Source organism: Perca flavescens, chromosome 8 (assembly GCF_004354835.1).
Source record: "Perca flavescens isolate YP-PL-M2 chromosome 8, PFLA_1.0, whole genome shotgun sequence".
Classification (NCBI taxonomy): Eukaryota; Metazoa; Chordata; class Actinopteri; order Perciformes; family Percidae; genus Perca; species Perca flavescens.
The window spans coordinates 30,487,499-30,503,617 of NC_041338.1; the positions used below are offsets into that span (position 1 = coordinate 30,487,499).

The 16,119-nt window shown below is 40.7% G+C and overlaps 1 protein-coding gene across 7 annotated transcripts in view; it reads left to right on the plus strand.

The window, feature by feature from the left end:
* Positions 1 to 16,119, plus strand: part of LOC114559752 (transcription factor SOX-6) — a 112,897-nt gene that overhangs the window by 64,851 nt on the left and 31,927 nt on the right. For all 7 annotated transcript variants that reach the window (XM_028584602.1, XM_028584601.1, XM_028584600.1 and 4 more), the window contains 2 exons: positions 7,150 to 7,322; positions 9,335 to 9,403. In XM_028584602.1, coding sequence (XP_028440403.1) covers positions 7,150 to 7,322; positions 9,335 to 9,403 — 242 coding nt within the window. The remainder of the gene's footprint in view (positions 1 to 7,149; positions 7,323 to 9,334; positions 9,404 to 16,119) is intronic.

Below are 16,119 nucleotides of genomic sequence, written 5' to 3' on the forward strand. Positions count from 1 at the left end.
AGCTGACCTAAATACTCAAACACAACTGTTGATCTGTGTCTCCTCACAACAACCTGAACGTATTTGTTCAGTCGCAGTTATTTTCAGAGTAAAGAAAACCGATGACTTCTTCTTTCTTCTTTTTTTTTTTTTTACTCGGAACGTTCAGTAGCGCTCACGAATGCAATTCAACATGCTTGTAATGTATAGCATATATAAGTTGTTGATTATTTTATTTTTTTAATCTTGACTTATGCAGGGTAAGGTTTGTAAGTATTTAAACTACAATGTGCCTCACTGCACACACACACAACTGGGAATGTGACCAGAGTGACTTCACTCTTAACTGCAACCCACTGTGCGGTGAGCTGGAAAAAAAAAACTAGTGCATCAGCTAGCGTTTTGCAAATATTGTCAAGAGGATGCATAATTAAAAGAGTACCAGCAACTCTAGGAAATCATGAAAGTTCATGGCTGCCTCCTAGCTTATATGCATTTACATGTTCATGAATTCATTTCATTCTTTCAGGTGGAGACATAAAAGGGTAGGTTGCAGCAATACGGCAGTGATGCATCTACTGATACCAAACAAAGATAAAGTAACTGAAATAAAACCGGAAGAGCAAATCAGCAAATACAAATTATGAAAACATCACACACACTTATCTCCACTTCAAACTGTGTTACCAAAAACTTAGATAACATATTATGTGTTTACAATAGAGATAAGTGTGCAGATGTTTTGATTCATTTTCCAGCAGCTATTACTGTCACGCCCCTTGATGAAAGTTTTCCACCGCAGCCAAGCATGCAACTTTTTAACACATTTGTGCATTATTGAATGTCTTGCTTTTACTTTTTTTTTTTTCCATTTTACTTTCTTTCTTTTTTTTTTTTTACATACAAAGTCAAAAAGCAACAGATGGGTAGAAAATGTCTGATTATACTGTCAGGTGCAGAAGCTGGCACATCTGGCAACAATAATCACACTGACATTCAAGAGTCCCTTAAATCAGGCATCTTACCCATTGCAACTTTTTATGTTTATACATATGCTGCTGACTTCATGGAGAAGTACGCTGTTTACAGTAAACCTGAATGTGTGCAGATTAGATGTGATATCTTTGTACCCAGCTGCCCCGGGTAGATCACGACACTCACTTGTTTTGACAAAACATTTGAAAATGTAGTGACCGTGTTTGTCTTGGGGCCTGTGGGCTGATGGGAAGTCAAGTGTCAGTGTGTTTGTTGTGTGGTGACACTGAGGTGAAGGTTTAGTCATCCAGAGGAATGCTGGGAGTTTGGCGCACAGATGAAACATGGTTTGATGGTTTGGCAGAAGGCCAAAGAGTCTGGGCCATTATGAGGTGTGATAATGTGGAATATGCGATGGTTTGTATGTGTTTGAATGTTTGTATCATGGCATGTGTGTGTAGGGGGAAGGGGCTCATTCACGATTTTGTCATATATTGTGTGACTCCATGTAGTCTACATATAATTATAATAAAATGATATATAGTTATAATTACATTTTAACTGTGAAATGACTCACACATTAACATACTGTATGCAAACAGGCATACAGTTAAAAATAAAAATAAAAAGATAAATAAGGTAATGCAATAAACAATATTGCTGTCCGAAGAAAAAACATTGATCTCCAAATTGGGTCAGTTTTAATTTTCAGATCAATGTAAAGATGAAGTGTTTCTTGATGGACTGGTCAAATTCTACTTACATCTTAAGCCAAATAAGTCCTGTATTGTGACAAATTTTCTTTTCTCAAAATCATGAAAAGTACGCATTTTGGAGATACATGGTTTTCATTTGCAGACGCACAAGTACAACTAAAGAGAAATAAAGGAAAGTAAAATCCAATCAATTAAAATTAATGCAACAAAATACAAGTTTATAAAAAATACACAACGTCCAATTGTATGCATGCATGGGTTGGTGGGAGGTTTAGGACAAATCTGGATTACTGACATTGACGTTTATTTGCATTTTCTAAGTACATACTGTAGCAATGCTCTTTTATTACTTTGTGATATTACTAAAATGTGTTACAATATAAAAAAAGATGGATTTGAGTGCCATGAATCCAAACATTGTAACTAACAAACACCTCATGTGGTAGTAACAGCTTTGGCATCATGCTTCAGTTTTGGTTCAGAGACAGATTATCTGACCAGAGTGTGAAAACACTTTATGGCTTTGTGTTTTGGCTAGTGCCCTCAGCAGGTGTCGGGAAAAATCCTGATGGATGGAATACGGAAAAGGTCTGAGATGATTATTGATGCCAGAAGCGTTGAAGGAACGCAAGATGTCACGTTTGGAATGCACAACCCGTAATCCACAAGGATGAATCATGGAGCTGTAACATGCAGTTGTTGCGATTACACAATATAGGATTTACTTCACTGCAAGGAATGTAGGGGAATAGGAATAAATCTGTTTGTTTGTTTGTGTGTGTGTGTGTGTGTGTGTGTGTGTTAAGACATGACAGCGTTATAAAGTTTCCATCAGTGTTGCAAGACTAAATTGGTCAAAAAAACTTAGGGAGGGGTGAAGAAGGGAGGATTAGAGTGGCAATAAGAGCAGAGAGGACGAGAGAGGAGGTGGTGAAGGGAGGAGAAGGGGGGAGATGGCAGAGAGGTGATTGAGAGAGCTGGTGAGAAAAGGGGGGGGGGGGGGGGAGGAGAAAAAGACAGATGAGCAGGTAAAGAGGAGGAGGAGATGAGTCGTACGGTGGAGGTGATGAGAACAGGAAGAGGAGAAGAGCGAAAAAAGAGAGATAACTAGAGAGGAAAATAATGTAAAGAAACCAAAGGAAAGGAGAGAAGAGAGGTGACGAGAGGAAAACAAAGAGAAGAAACAAGAAGCCAGTGATGAGAGGATAGGAGGAATCATGAGAGTAGAGGAGAGAAAAGAAGAGGACTAAGGGAGTAACCAAAAGAGAGGAGACAAGAAGAGAAACGGAGAGGTTTTCAAAGTCCCTTTATTGGATCAAAAAAAAAACAAGACAAAGAAAACTAAACTAAATTAATAAAAGGAAGAGGGAGAGGAGAGGAGAGGAGAGGAGGGAGGAGGAGAGGAGAGGAGAGGAGAGGAGAGGAGAGGAGGAGGGTGAATCTGGACTTGGAAATAAAGTTACTGATGGGGAGGTCGTTAGGGGAAAACCAAATGAAGAAAGAATGAAAGCATGTTAAAAGAAAGACAAGAAGAGGAGAATGTTGCCTTTGATACAGGGTGCTGAGGGGTAATTTATGTGTGTGTGTGTGTGTGTGTGTGTGTGTGTGTGTGTGTGTGTGTGTGTGTGTGTGTGTGTGTGTGTGTGTGTGTGTGTGTGTGTGTGTGTGTGTGTGTGTGTGTGGGTGGGGGGTCAGTCTGGGGTACAATAGGGGCCTGACAGGACTACAATAGAGACTCTGTTAGTATGCAGGTAGTGTTGGGGCCACCCCTGCAGTCTCCCTACATGGCCCCAGGTCAAGACCTTACACACACACACACACACACACACACACACACACACACACACACACACACAAAAACACCAAGATGAACCGGCATGTGTGTTTGTACCCATTCATACAATAAAGAAAACACATACTGTCACAGAAAAGGAAGAACTTGTTGTCATGTTGGTCATGAGCGATACGCATTCACTAAACAAGAATAATCACGCAAACACATATAACAACAGTAGCTCCAGGGTCAGGCAGTGTTGTGCTTCCTATAGTGTAGTTGAACTAAATTCCCCGTTGTGCTTAAGGGATGTTGCTGGAGAAATGTTTTAACCTTCCTTTACTCAACATGAATTCAACGTAAAATGAGTTTTGAGAGTGTGCAGACATATTTGGCTGAAATTTACCCCTCCACCTGCTGGTGCTACAAAAACAACATGGCCTTTTGGTCTAGGCCCTGATTGGCCTGTTATATAGTTGAAATGCAACACAGACAAAAATAATTTGACATGGTTTTATTTTCCAGTCACAAGCAGAAAGGTTTTTAAAGAGTTAAGTAATTTTTTTAAACGTTTTGCTGATTGTCGTCAGTTGTTCGTGCTACACAATCGATGGCTTATTCACCGGCTGCGTGGCTAGCAGCTGACTAGTCACGTCCAATCAGAATAATGCATGTACACAGTGTGGCTACTATAACCGCTGTTACCCTGCTGATGCGCTCATGCCACATTGTTTTCTGCTGCAGCTCCCTCCATTATCCCCCCCTCCCACCTTTTATTCATTTTTTGGTATTGTTACTTTAACTAAGATGTAATATTCATGGATGTATTTAATTCCTCTTAGCAGAATCCTTGTTGCTAATCAGATTCTTTGAGAGCTCCCTCAAAGTGCAAAGCTTTTTTTGTGCCAAATCTAACTGTCATTTAGCTATAAATGATAATTTCCCTGACATCTCTGACAGATGACTCAACTTTTCTTTCTTATCTCAATTAGTAATCAGTAATTACAAATGTCTCTACGTAAAGTAAGAGGTGCGCAAGTCCTCCCAACCTGCAGACACCCCAGGCTTGACTCATGGGTTCATTGGTGGGAAGCCGGTGAGGGGTCATCTTCTTCGTTGCTGTATTAGCAACTCTCTTGGGAGATAGTGTGAACCTCCACGTGTTAGTTCATCCCAGTGAAGCACTTTGCAGATGACACCCTCCCAAAGCTTAGAGTAGAGTTAGTAGTTACAAGAACTTTAGTGCGGAAGGGACTGATCATATAAAAATTGGTGGGGAAGGTTTTTAAAACGAGTTAAGACATAGGTAGTATGGAGGGCGTTTCAAATTTGACATAGAAAATAACTGCACAGTATGCAGTTACAGTATGAATACTTTGCAGTGACAGTGATAGTGAAATGATGTGAGACGATCCTGATGAAAAAGTAAAGTATATTGACTAAAACCTCCCAAGAATGTCTACATCATAAACCTGACAAAAGCCTGTGACAGCTACTTATTTTCAACCGTTTACTCAAAGTGATTTTATTGTTCTTATGTGCAGACACTAAGTGATAAAAACTGATAGCATGTAGAGACAAGACAGAAGATAATAAGTAGGAAGATGTAAGCCAGATGAGTTATGGGAATTTGGGGATGGTTTTTGGAGGCATTTGTTAAAGTTGCTTTGGTTTGGTTACTTAAAGCCAAAAAAGAAAACTTGTTTCAGTCATTGCTCTCTTCAGGAAGTAGCATGTTGAACACACAAAGATTTTTTTATGGCCTTTAATTGAGAGTATAGCTCGAAGAAGGGGCGATTCCAGGATCAGACATTTAGGGGGGGCGGGGGGGTGCTCAGCCCCTAATGAGAATGTGACACGCATACAGTGCATGCAAAAGTCTTAAATCAGTTAAATCAGCTAAATCAGTAAATTCATTAGCCGATAATCTCTGAGCTAGGTACTGAACAAGGTTTTTTTATACTATTAACACTATGATGGAACTAAACCTGACACTTTATAAGTCACAGTGATAATGACCGATTTGACACAATTTTCTAACATTCAGCAATTTTAGTTGGTTACGTTTCAATTTGGGTTCTTATCTGTGCCATGAAATTACCAACTTCTTCTTTGGGGATTACCAATGGTAAACTTTCCAACCGGACTCCTGCTCTCCCTCTGACAGATTACATAGAGACTCAGCAAAAGGCGGGAGTCTGGCACAACCACCTCTGATTGGCCAACGCTACGTTTCTGTTCTTGACTGGGTTACTAATGCTGTACACAGGGAACATACTACTACTACTGCTGTACACAGGGAACATACTACTACTACTGCTGTACACAGGGAACATACTACTACTACTGCTGTACACAGGGAACATACTACTACTACTGGGTTACAGGTGCATAGCAGGATATTAAACCTGTTTCAAGTCCTTTGAACCTGTAATGGTTTGTCCTCTGTCACTAACAGACGAGTTTGCAAACTCTCACTTGAAGCACCAAAATTGATATAAAAAAAAAGTTTTTTAAAATTATAATTTTTATTAGGGAGCTGAGATGATATTTAGGTGGGCTTGAGCGGTTTGATGAAAAAGAGAAAAAAAAGTGATTCCCCCAACACCCTGCTTTTCGATGATGTTCACGTCACTTCATAACGTCACTTCATAACGTCACTTCATAACGTCACTTCATAACGTCACTTCATAACGTCACTTCATAACGTCACTTCATAACTTCACTTCATAACGTCACTTTATAACGTCACTTCATAACGTCACTTCATAACGTCACTTCATAACGTCACTTCATAACGTCACTTCATAACTTCACTTCATAACTTCACTTCATAACGTCACTTCATAACGTTCCCATGGCAACAGGGGAAAATGGCTGCTCTTGTGTGAAGTAAACGCAACATTTTTCAACTATCTGCTAAGATATATGTGACTTTTTTGCAACGAAAATGCGGGTACTATGAAATCATGCAAGCCCCGCATATTTTGCGTGTAAATCAACAATTTATGCGGTGAAAGTGCGGCCCCCGCATAAATCTGCGGACTTTGGCTGATTATGCATTGAATTGTGCGATCGCATAATTGCGTTTTTCTGGAGGGACTGGTTGTTATGGTGAGAACACACATCAGGGCCGTAAAGTGTGTCACACTCACTAGCTTGAGAACTCTGTTTCGGCCTACGGTGCACACTAAGCTGGCGTTTTCCTTTTGTCTGTCTCTTGTTGAAGCAATTAAATCCAGCAATCCTCAATTCCTTTTTAGCAGTAAGGCAATAGACATTGCACAAAAAGAAGCCTCTCCATGCTTCGTACTACTCCACCACTCGTGTTTTGCAAAACCTCAACTCAGTGAGTCTGTGACTTGCTGCAAGTCGGTGCATATGGAACATTATGCAGAAGTTAGCCTGCTATAAGTCATAGTTCTTTGCAATGGCAACGGTAAGCATAAAAATGGCCACCGCTCTGACCTTCCTGCTATGTTGATACGTTCTACTCTCATTCTATTTCTATGGTTACTACCATTCTCTAGCCAATGAGCATCACAGGAAATTACACATCTATCTCTGGCTATAGACCATCATCTTCTACCACTAACTATTTACTGTATCATGTATCTTTTCTTTTAAACAAACATCCAGTGTGAACAGACCTTTTCCGGTTTTCAACACTAAATTATAACCCCTTCTTTTCTTAAACTTGTCCAGGTACACCGGAGTCACTGGAGGAGAAGGAGCACCAGCTTTCTACCATGATTGGTCAGCTGATCAGTCTGAGGGAGCAGCTCCTCTCGGCCCATGATGAGCAGAAAAAGATGGCCGCCTCACAGCTGGAGAAGCAGAGACAACAGATGGAGCTGGCCAGGCAGCAGCAGGAGCAGGTAGGGAGGGTCCGGATGTGTTGTGGGGAGCGTGCTGTTGTTGGTGTTACTGTAATAGTTCATAATTCCCTCAGTCCTTTGAGGTATTATAACATTTTTGTCACTAACTTGATTGCTGAGATTTGGGGATGCAAGGCCAACAGGGTGAAGAACATGTGCAGTCAGACCATCGGTTGTATAAACATCTGGCAAATTTATTTTGAAAAAACGAATCCCTTAATTGCAATGCCTTCTTAGGAACTCTCTTCATAGACTGCATGTCTGTAAGGGGTGAGCAGTTCATTTGAAGAGTGATGTTCCCTTTTTTTGTAAATTGTTTAGGCCTATAAAGGTTAAAGAAAGGCCTGTTAAAGAAACCAGAATTGTGAACCTGTTTTCTACACATTTTGTAACCCCTTAGTTTTGTCACACTACCTCCATTAGTTTAGATGGACAGTTGAAATATCATGATAACTGAAAGTAATGACAGCCAAAACTTTCACGATAAGTTGGAACCAAAGTTGTCAAGTAAAAAAATAAAAAAATAAATTCTTCGAATGTGTGTTAGTGTGTGTTTGTTGTGTGTGGGTTCAAACGCTGTCGAAAAAAGTTACAGATGCTGATGCACGTCTTCAGGTGTCAGACGTAGAAAAATGAATGTGTGACAGAGAAAGAGAGAGAGAGCGAGAGAGCCTAAGCAGAGAGGTGTTTAGGTGAGCTGCTCTTTGTTTTCGCTGTTTGCCGACACGTTACTGTAGGTCGACACACGACAGGCTCTGTTTGGACAAGTCCACACCTCCCATCACAACACATTCCACCTTTCACAGCTTTACAAAGAGAGATGGAGAGAGTGAAAAGAAAGACAGATTCCAATATCAGCCAGTCATTTGGCTGTTGAGACTTGATAGGATAATGCCCTACAGACAAACCCTGAGAAATCTGCCTTTAATGAAATATGACATGTGTGCAAATGGGGCGCCGCCTCCCATTCAGCAGCCTGTAATTACATTTCAGAATAAATATACTAAACGACTCCTCAAGAAAAAAAAAGAGAGCTAGCTGCTTTACTTTTTCGGCACAGAGTGGGCGGGATCAAATAGTTGACGTGCTGCCCCTTTAAGGACTTTACCCTCACGCGACTGGCCGGTCCCAGCTGTCGCTCACTCGCTTAGACTCGTCCCCGTAACATTTGACTTCAGATGTTTTTTATTAGACAATCTTACATCAAAACAACACAGGAAGATGAGCGTTGATGGGTGTGTGGGGGGTTCCAGAGGCATGCTGGGTGTTGTTGGTTGGCCTAGTAAACATGTCAATCTCACAGATTCTGTGTCAGTTAAGAGATTTGTTCAGAAACTCTCCACTCTGAAAAGTGCAGCACGGCCATTAACCTGCAGCACCAAACGTCAGACTCATTTTTCAGTGTTGTTGAATCTTTTTGGCAATTTTTTTTTTTTTTAGCTCACGTGCATTCTCTTCTGGTATTTCTCATTCTCTCACGCTCATTGTTTGCGTTTTACCAATTTGTTTTACCAGCAGAATGATTCGACATTGATTTTTTTTCCCCCTCAGATTTTATGTTCCTGTTCATCCAAAAGTGGTTTCTTGCAACAATCATATGCTGTTCACCATATGGAGTTTTATTCCTATCTTTATTCAAAAGCACATTCTTGCAATTTGAGAGCATTTCTCATTGATTTTATGTTCAGATTTTGGAATACACCCTCCATACTCCATAAACATCATTGATGTGGTCAATAAAACAACGTAATGCGATACAGTGTGCATGCACCCTTTCTTAAAATAATATATTTTTTTAAATTGATATAGTAAAGCAGATTTTCTCCCATTAAAGAAAAGAAACACAAACATTTCAGATCAGATTTTCAAAGCTAAACAAAACTTCATCGTATTCTTCATCTTCTCAAAATTATGGAAGAAATTATAGTTTCATTAACATTTTCTCTCTATCTCTTTGTGTGTGTGTGTGTGTGTGTGTGTGTGTGTGTGTGTGTGTGTGTGTGTGTGCCCAGATTGCCAGACAACAGCAGCAGCTCCTGCAGCAGCAGCACAAGATAAACATTCTCCAACAACAGATCCAGGTTAGTTCTCAACTACCAACTCTCTCTCTCTCTCACACACACTCACACACACACACACACACACACACACACACACACACACACACACACACACACACACACACACACACACACATTGAGTCCTGTTTGATTGGAAAACAACAATAACATGAGAGGTTGTGACTTTTTCTTTACACACATAAACGGATACACACACACACACACACACACACACACACACACACACACACACACACACACACACACACGGTGACCCAGTAATTGCCCTGGTTATGGCCAGATCATTTACTGTTGCATTGATCAGTCAGCGATCGATATCCCAGCGTCCTCTAGGCTTCCTCCTACTCTCTCTTTCTCCGCTTGTCTATTTATCAACATGTTTCCTCTCTTCACTCCGACATGCACTCCTCTCTCTGTCTGTTTCAATCAGACCTTTTATGTTCCTCTCAGCTCACATTATGCCTCTGCTGTTTCTTGTACCGTGTAAATACTGCAGCTTTCATAAATCGAGCACATAACAATGAATTGCAAAAAAAAATAAAAAATGCAGACAACACGCAGATAAAATATATCACTTGCTGTTTCATTCACACTTCTTATTTATCCCGGATTCTATTTGTTTCCTTTTCTTCTTCCCTCTCTCATTCCTACATCTGTTACATCGTACCGCCTGATGCACTGAGACTTATGATCTGTGTGCACTGTAGGCTACTGTGTATACATACAAACTCACCAAGAAATTCCCACCAGGTGCGAGCCAAATTCTGGTAAATTTACGCACTGCAGCTGATAGCCATGTGGGAAGTTAACCAGCTTGTATTTATTTTTTTTATTTTTTTTGTAAGTGGTTGGATTGCTGCTGAATTAAATCAGCTTGTGAGACAATTGCAATCTACGTTCCGCTGTGACTGGTTTAGCCCCCCCCCCCCGTTTTTACCCCCCATTGGTCCTGAGCTTTGGATCTCCCTGTGCTCCGGAGGTGTGATCTAGTTAACGAGAGCCTGTTTTTTATTCTCTCTTCTTTTTCTTTTTTTTTTTTTTTACGAGTCCCCACCCCTGGATCTTAATAAAGCTCGGATCGGACTTCATTAGGCCTCCGAGCCCCAGGGGAGAGCGAGACCATAAAAACCAGCTCCTACTCGGATCCTCTTCCACGCTGTGAAGCATGGATACTGTGTCGTGGTTGGTTTTGAGGATGAAGGACATGCAGAAAATAGCTCTTGAGAGCAGCGTGTTATCATGTAGAACTTTAAAAGCATCTGCTGCAAATTCAGGTGAAACATACTCCACATATTCCAATCTGTTTTTCCACACTTCTTTTCTGTGTTGAATTTAAATCAAAATGGGCAGGATTACTTAAATCAGCTGTTTAGTGAAGGTACAGAAATGAATGCACAAAAGTCGTTATTTTTTAAAACAATGGCATTTCTTGGTGAACAAACCCAGTTTAGTAAGAAGCATATGGTCTATCTACTGTACAGAGGTTTATAATTATTATGGCTAAGCTCCAAGGCTTATTCACTGGAGTACGGGCTGTTTACACTGTGTCGGATGTGTGTTGGCTTTAAACACACAGGCAGCGCTGCACGGGTCTGTTTCCACTTATCAAATCCAGACCTGAGCTCCTCTCAGGCCAATACTCTGAGGAGCTGACCAAATGCTACTGTTTCAGCTGAAAAGAATAGGCCTTAGTGTGGTAAAGCCACTTTTTAGAGGTGCCGGTTGTTGTTTATATCTTAATTTGAAAAACTAAATGTTGTCCAGATGGATAAAATAAGAACCCCAAGAAATGTTTTTGCTAGATAAGTGAAACATTAGCAACTCCTTGATGTGTTCAGCGTACACATGCCAGCTGTTGCATCATCACGGCAAATAAAGTTAACTGACTTTCAGTGATTAATTAGCATAAATTGTATGACTTATTATACAGTCTTATCTGTTTCTGATTTATGAACGGAGACAATAAAATCCCAGTGGGGAGCTGTTTTCCGTCCTTTTTTTCCAGTTCTGCCTCTCATCGTTCCTTCTTTCTCCTTTGTCCGTGGATGGTGTCAGTGTGTTTGTCAGTGTGGTGTGATGTCGTAGATTGTGTGTGTGTGGGGGGGGGCATGCTGTAGTTCAAAGTAACCCAGGTTTCCTGTCATGTGGTTTTAAATGGTGTGGAGTGTCAGCGGGGGATGTCCATGGGTTAAAGAAACGCTTCCGAAGGCCCCATTCTGATAGATATGGTTACACACACACACACACACACACACACAAAGACACACATGCACACCCAAACATGTGAAGAAACACACTGAACAGCTGATATTTATACATAAAATGTACATACATGCATGCAAACTCACACACATATATGTACTTACACATAAACAGGCATCTGATATTAACTTAAAGTACAGTCAGCTGATATTACTGCATAAATGCACACATGTACATTTCCCTGATCACATACATACAAAAACACACATACACACATGCAAAAACACATATAGCCACACGCTCATGCTTACACACAGGGGTGGTGGGCCCTTTGTGTGCCATAGGCAGAGTGGCCCAGCCCAGCCTGGTGGCTGACAGGCATGTGTCTTTGTTAAGTCAGTTCCTATAATGGCTCTCATATGTGGCCCATTTCCTTCGGGCCCACAAAGGCACAGGCCCTAACCGCACCGCCCAGGCCCTAGCTAACAGGCTAATTAATGACTGCAAAGCCGCACTCCTCCTTCTCCTCCTCCTCCCTCTCTCTGTTCTTCGTTTATAACTCCTCTCTCTCCTCCTTCGCCTGCCCTCCTCCTATTCTGTCTTTGAGTTCTTGTTGTTTTACGATTGTTTTTACTTTTTAATTTGATCTTGTATTATCTTCTTCTGCGGATGATGTAGTCAGCAGCCTGTTCCATATGTAGAATATGCTGTCCCCTGTTGAAACACCATTAGCCCACTGTTATAGGTGTTTACATTGGGACTAATTAAGGTACAGATATGGTTTTAACCAACATTCATACTCTTAAGTTTTTGACACAGAATTTACAGTGCGTGACAGCGAAATGAGTTTCAAACGCAGTCATTTATAGTCAAGAAAAATCTGACGTTTATTTTTGAGTCATAATACAAGAAAATAAAAAAACTTTACAGTATCTTTCTCTCTGTAAATTTCTTCTTTCATCACTGTTAGTCTTCTTATCAATAAAGCAATGCCGAAAGGTGAGGTTGTGAATAGTCTGGGTTAAGACAAACAGGCACAAACACAATAATCCACACACACACACACACACACACACACACACACACACACACACACACACACACACACACACACACACACACACACACACACACATGCATAAGAACTAATGGAGCAGGCAAATGGCAGTTAGAAAGACAGGCACCACCTACGTCAGCATATACAGCTTCAGACACAATGACTCGGAAAGCCATGGAAGGCCCATAATGTCGATTGGACTCTCCAGCTATGGAGAATGGCTAACTTTTGACTTTACAATGGCTCTCACTCCAGTGTATTAACCTGTGTGCTATGGAAAAATGCTATAAGCATACAGTAATCCTGTGTGCTTCACCTAAAATCACCTCTTCAATGTGCTCACATGGGAGTAGTGAGATGGTGGAAGAACAAACAATGTAATTATGTGTAGGTATATTGTGTTCTTATAGCTAGATTAAACACAATCTGACAACTATGGGGCAAAGGGACAACAAACTAAAAGAATTCAGACTTGGTTTAGCATTAGCTTATCAAGTTGCTATGGCTAACATGTTATGCTTTAGCTTGTGTTTAACTAAAAGCTAGATGCTTGCTTCAGTACTTGTTAAAAGCAACACTATGTAACTTTTAGCTGCAGCTGTAGTTCCAATGAGTCAACCTGTAGGGGGACCGAAGCGGGAAAAGTTACATATTGTTGCTTTAACGTTACTTCATCTTTCTGCTGTTTCAAGCTAAGCAGGTAGCCTTGTTTGAGCTTGTTTGCCGAAAACAGCTGCCTACAGTTTTATATAAGAGCAGTGATACTTGACTATACGGTCTATACGCCAGCTGGAGAACCAAAGCAATGAACCAAAACTGACTGAGCAGCAAGAAAGTGGCAAAAAAACAGCTACCACACAAGTTGAACTGTTGAAGAGCTTCACAGTTGGCCGTACTTGTGTTTTCAAATTAAACTGAATCAGTATCATATCGCTCATTGGAGAATTAGCTTAAATACATATTGTGGTAGACAATAGCAGTTGATTTAGAGAGAAAGAGATAATTATTTCAGAAAAACAAATAATTGAAAAAAAAAACACAGTTGTATTTTGCAGGCCTCCATCGTGCCAAATCGTGTATCCAGAGGTCACTCCTTCTCAAACACATTGACGTACAGCCACACCACATACACACTCATTGCCCTCTAACCCTGCTGGCCGTACACAAGAGGACCATTAATTCTGAGTGTGTGTGTCTGCATGTGTACACATGTTCCCTGTGCCTAGGTGTGTATGTCGATGTGTCTGGTGGGCAGTTAGAGGAAGGGGGCCTTGTGTTTTCTTAGGGGCTGAGCAGAGCGGGGGCCCCCGCAGCACCACCTTCCCCAGTCCATTCATCCAGCACCCCCCCTCCTCCCCCTCCTCCCCCCTCCCCTTGGTAAAAGAAGATCTTTGTGTGTTTGCGCTAGTGAAGCAGCCCCAGTCAGTCCCACTGTTCCCAAAGGAATACAATGAATGGGAGCATTTTGTCCCACTCTATAACTCTCTCCCCCCCACTTCTCTCTTCTTCTTTTTTTTTTTTTTTTTTTTTAGCTATTCGGACAGACAGACTCGTTTTTATTCTTCATTTTCTTTTCTCCGTGTCACAAGACGTGGGACAGCTTGTGTCTGGGTGTGTGTTTGGGAAAAGTACCCTGAACTTTCAGTGTGTGTGTGTGTGTGTGTGTGTGTGTGTGTGTGTGTGTGTGTGTGTGTATGTGATGAGGGCCTCCCAAGCTATCAGGCTTTTTGAAGTGTGACCTAAACAACCATGTCTGAAGAACCGGTCAGGTGATGAACACATGTAACCGCACGCTTACCGAACAATGCTAACGTGTGTTAGTACACACATACATAAACACACACACACACACACACACACACACACACACACACACACACACACACACACACACACACACAACCTAATTGTAGCCTTGACCCTAAAACCAAGCCTCAAACAGCACTTTAATTAAGTGAAGACCAAACTAAATATCGGAAAAGTCCTCACAAGGTCTAAATCCTCATAAATACACAAGACCAAGACCACACATACACACACTGTACACACTCTTTTCTTTTAAGGGTGCTCAGTTGACTGCATGCATTTTTGTTGAGCCACAACTTTTTTCTAAAGTCAAATTATTTGAGTTCACAAAATATTTCCCCTCCAAAGAAGTAAACTTTCAATTTGTTCTCATAAGGACAGAATATAAACACACAACACAGGATGGGTCCTCTCAGCAGTTATGGTCATATTGGATATGTTTGCAGTTGCATGATTTACTGTATGTTCAACATAAGTGTAACATATCTAACGCATCACTTTATGTATAGTGCTTGCAAAATAAGAGCATGGAGGTAGGAGCAGTACTCTAAATGGCCATTTGCATATAATAAAAAAACTTTTTTGTTGGCTTTTTCAAATATTTAACAATGATGATGATGATGTTTCCTTAACTAGTTTTAGTTAACCATGCTGTACTTTCCAAGAGAGGATATTGAAGGAATAAAATGAAAGAGATGGACATTTTAAATACATTGCCACTGAGCGTAATTGTGGCATTTTAGTTATTTACTAGTTATTTTTATGATCCATCTATTATTTTTTTTTTATTAGCTGTTTCATCTATCACATGTCAAAAAACAGTGGAGGAAAAAGCCTATCACAAGTCCTCAGAGCCCAAAATAACACCTTTTAAGTTGATTGTATCGTCTGACCAACAGTCCAAAACACTAAGATATTCAATAAACAATTATTTAAAACGGTGGGAAGCAGTAAATCATCACGTATGTGAAGCTGGAACCAGCAGCTTTATGCTTGCTAAATGCTTAAACACGAATAATCAATTGTCAAATTGCTTGTCGATTAATTTTCTCTTCTTCTTCTGATCTTTTCATTGATTGACTTCAGCAAACACATGCAAGTCAAGGATGGTCCTGTTCATCTCTCTCTCTCTCTCTCTCTCTCTCTCTCTCTCTCTCTCTCTCTCTCTCTATTTAGTCATGCTCTTTGAACCTCCCTACCACAAACCAGTCCACCCTCTCTCACACACTCCATATACATCCTAGAGGACGGTCATCTAAGAAATACTGTAACCACACAACATGCTGATGCTGTAAATTTAGGCTCAAATGATGAGCTGTCCCAGGAGGACAGTGGGAGGGGTCAGGGTGGTTAATGAATTGGTAGTAAAGGAGACAAATGGAGGTAGATGGCATTAAATGGAGATAAGGAAAGAAATGGAGAGAGAAAGAGAGGTGTCAACACAAGCGTTCATCTGAAAGTGTAACACATTAAAGAAAAAGAAGAAATGAGACGGAGTGATGGGAGGAAGAGCAGAGCGCGACAAGACAAGGTTGAAGAGGAGATGTAAGAAATGGATAACGAAAGACAGAAAGACTGACAGAGAGAAAGACAAGAAAAGGAGACATGAGAGGGAAAGAGACAAACAATCTGACAAGTTCAGAAAAAAAAT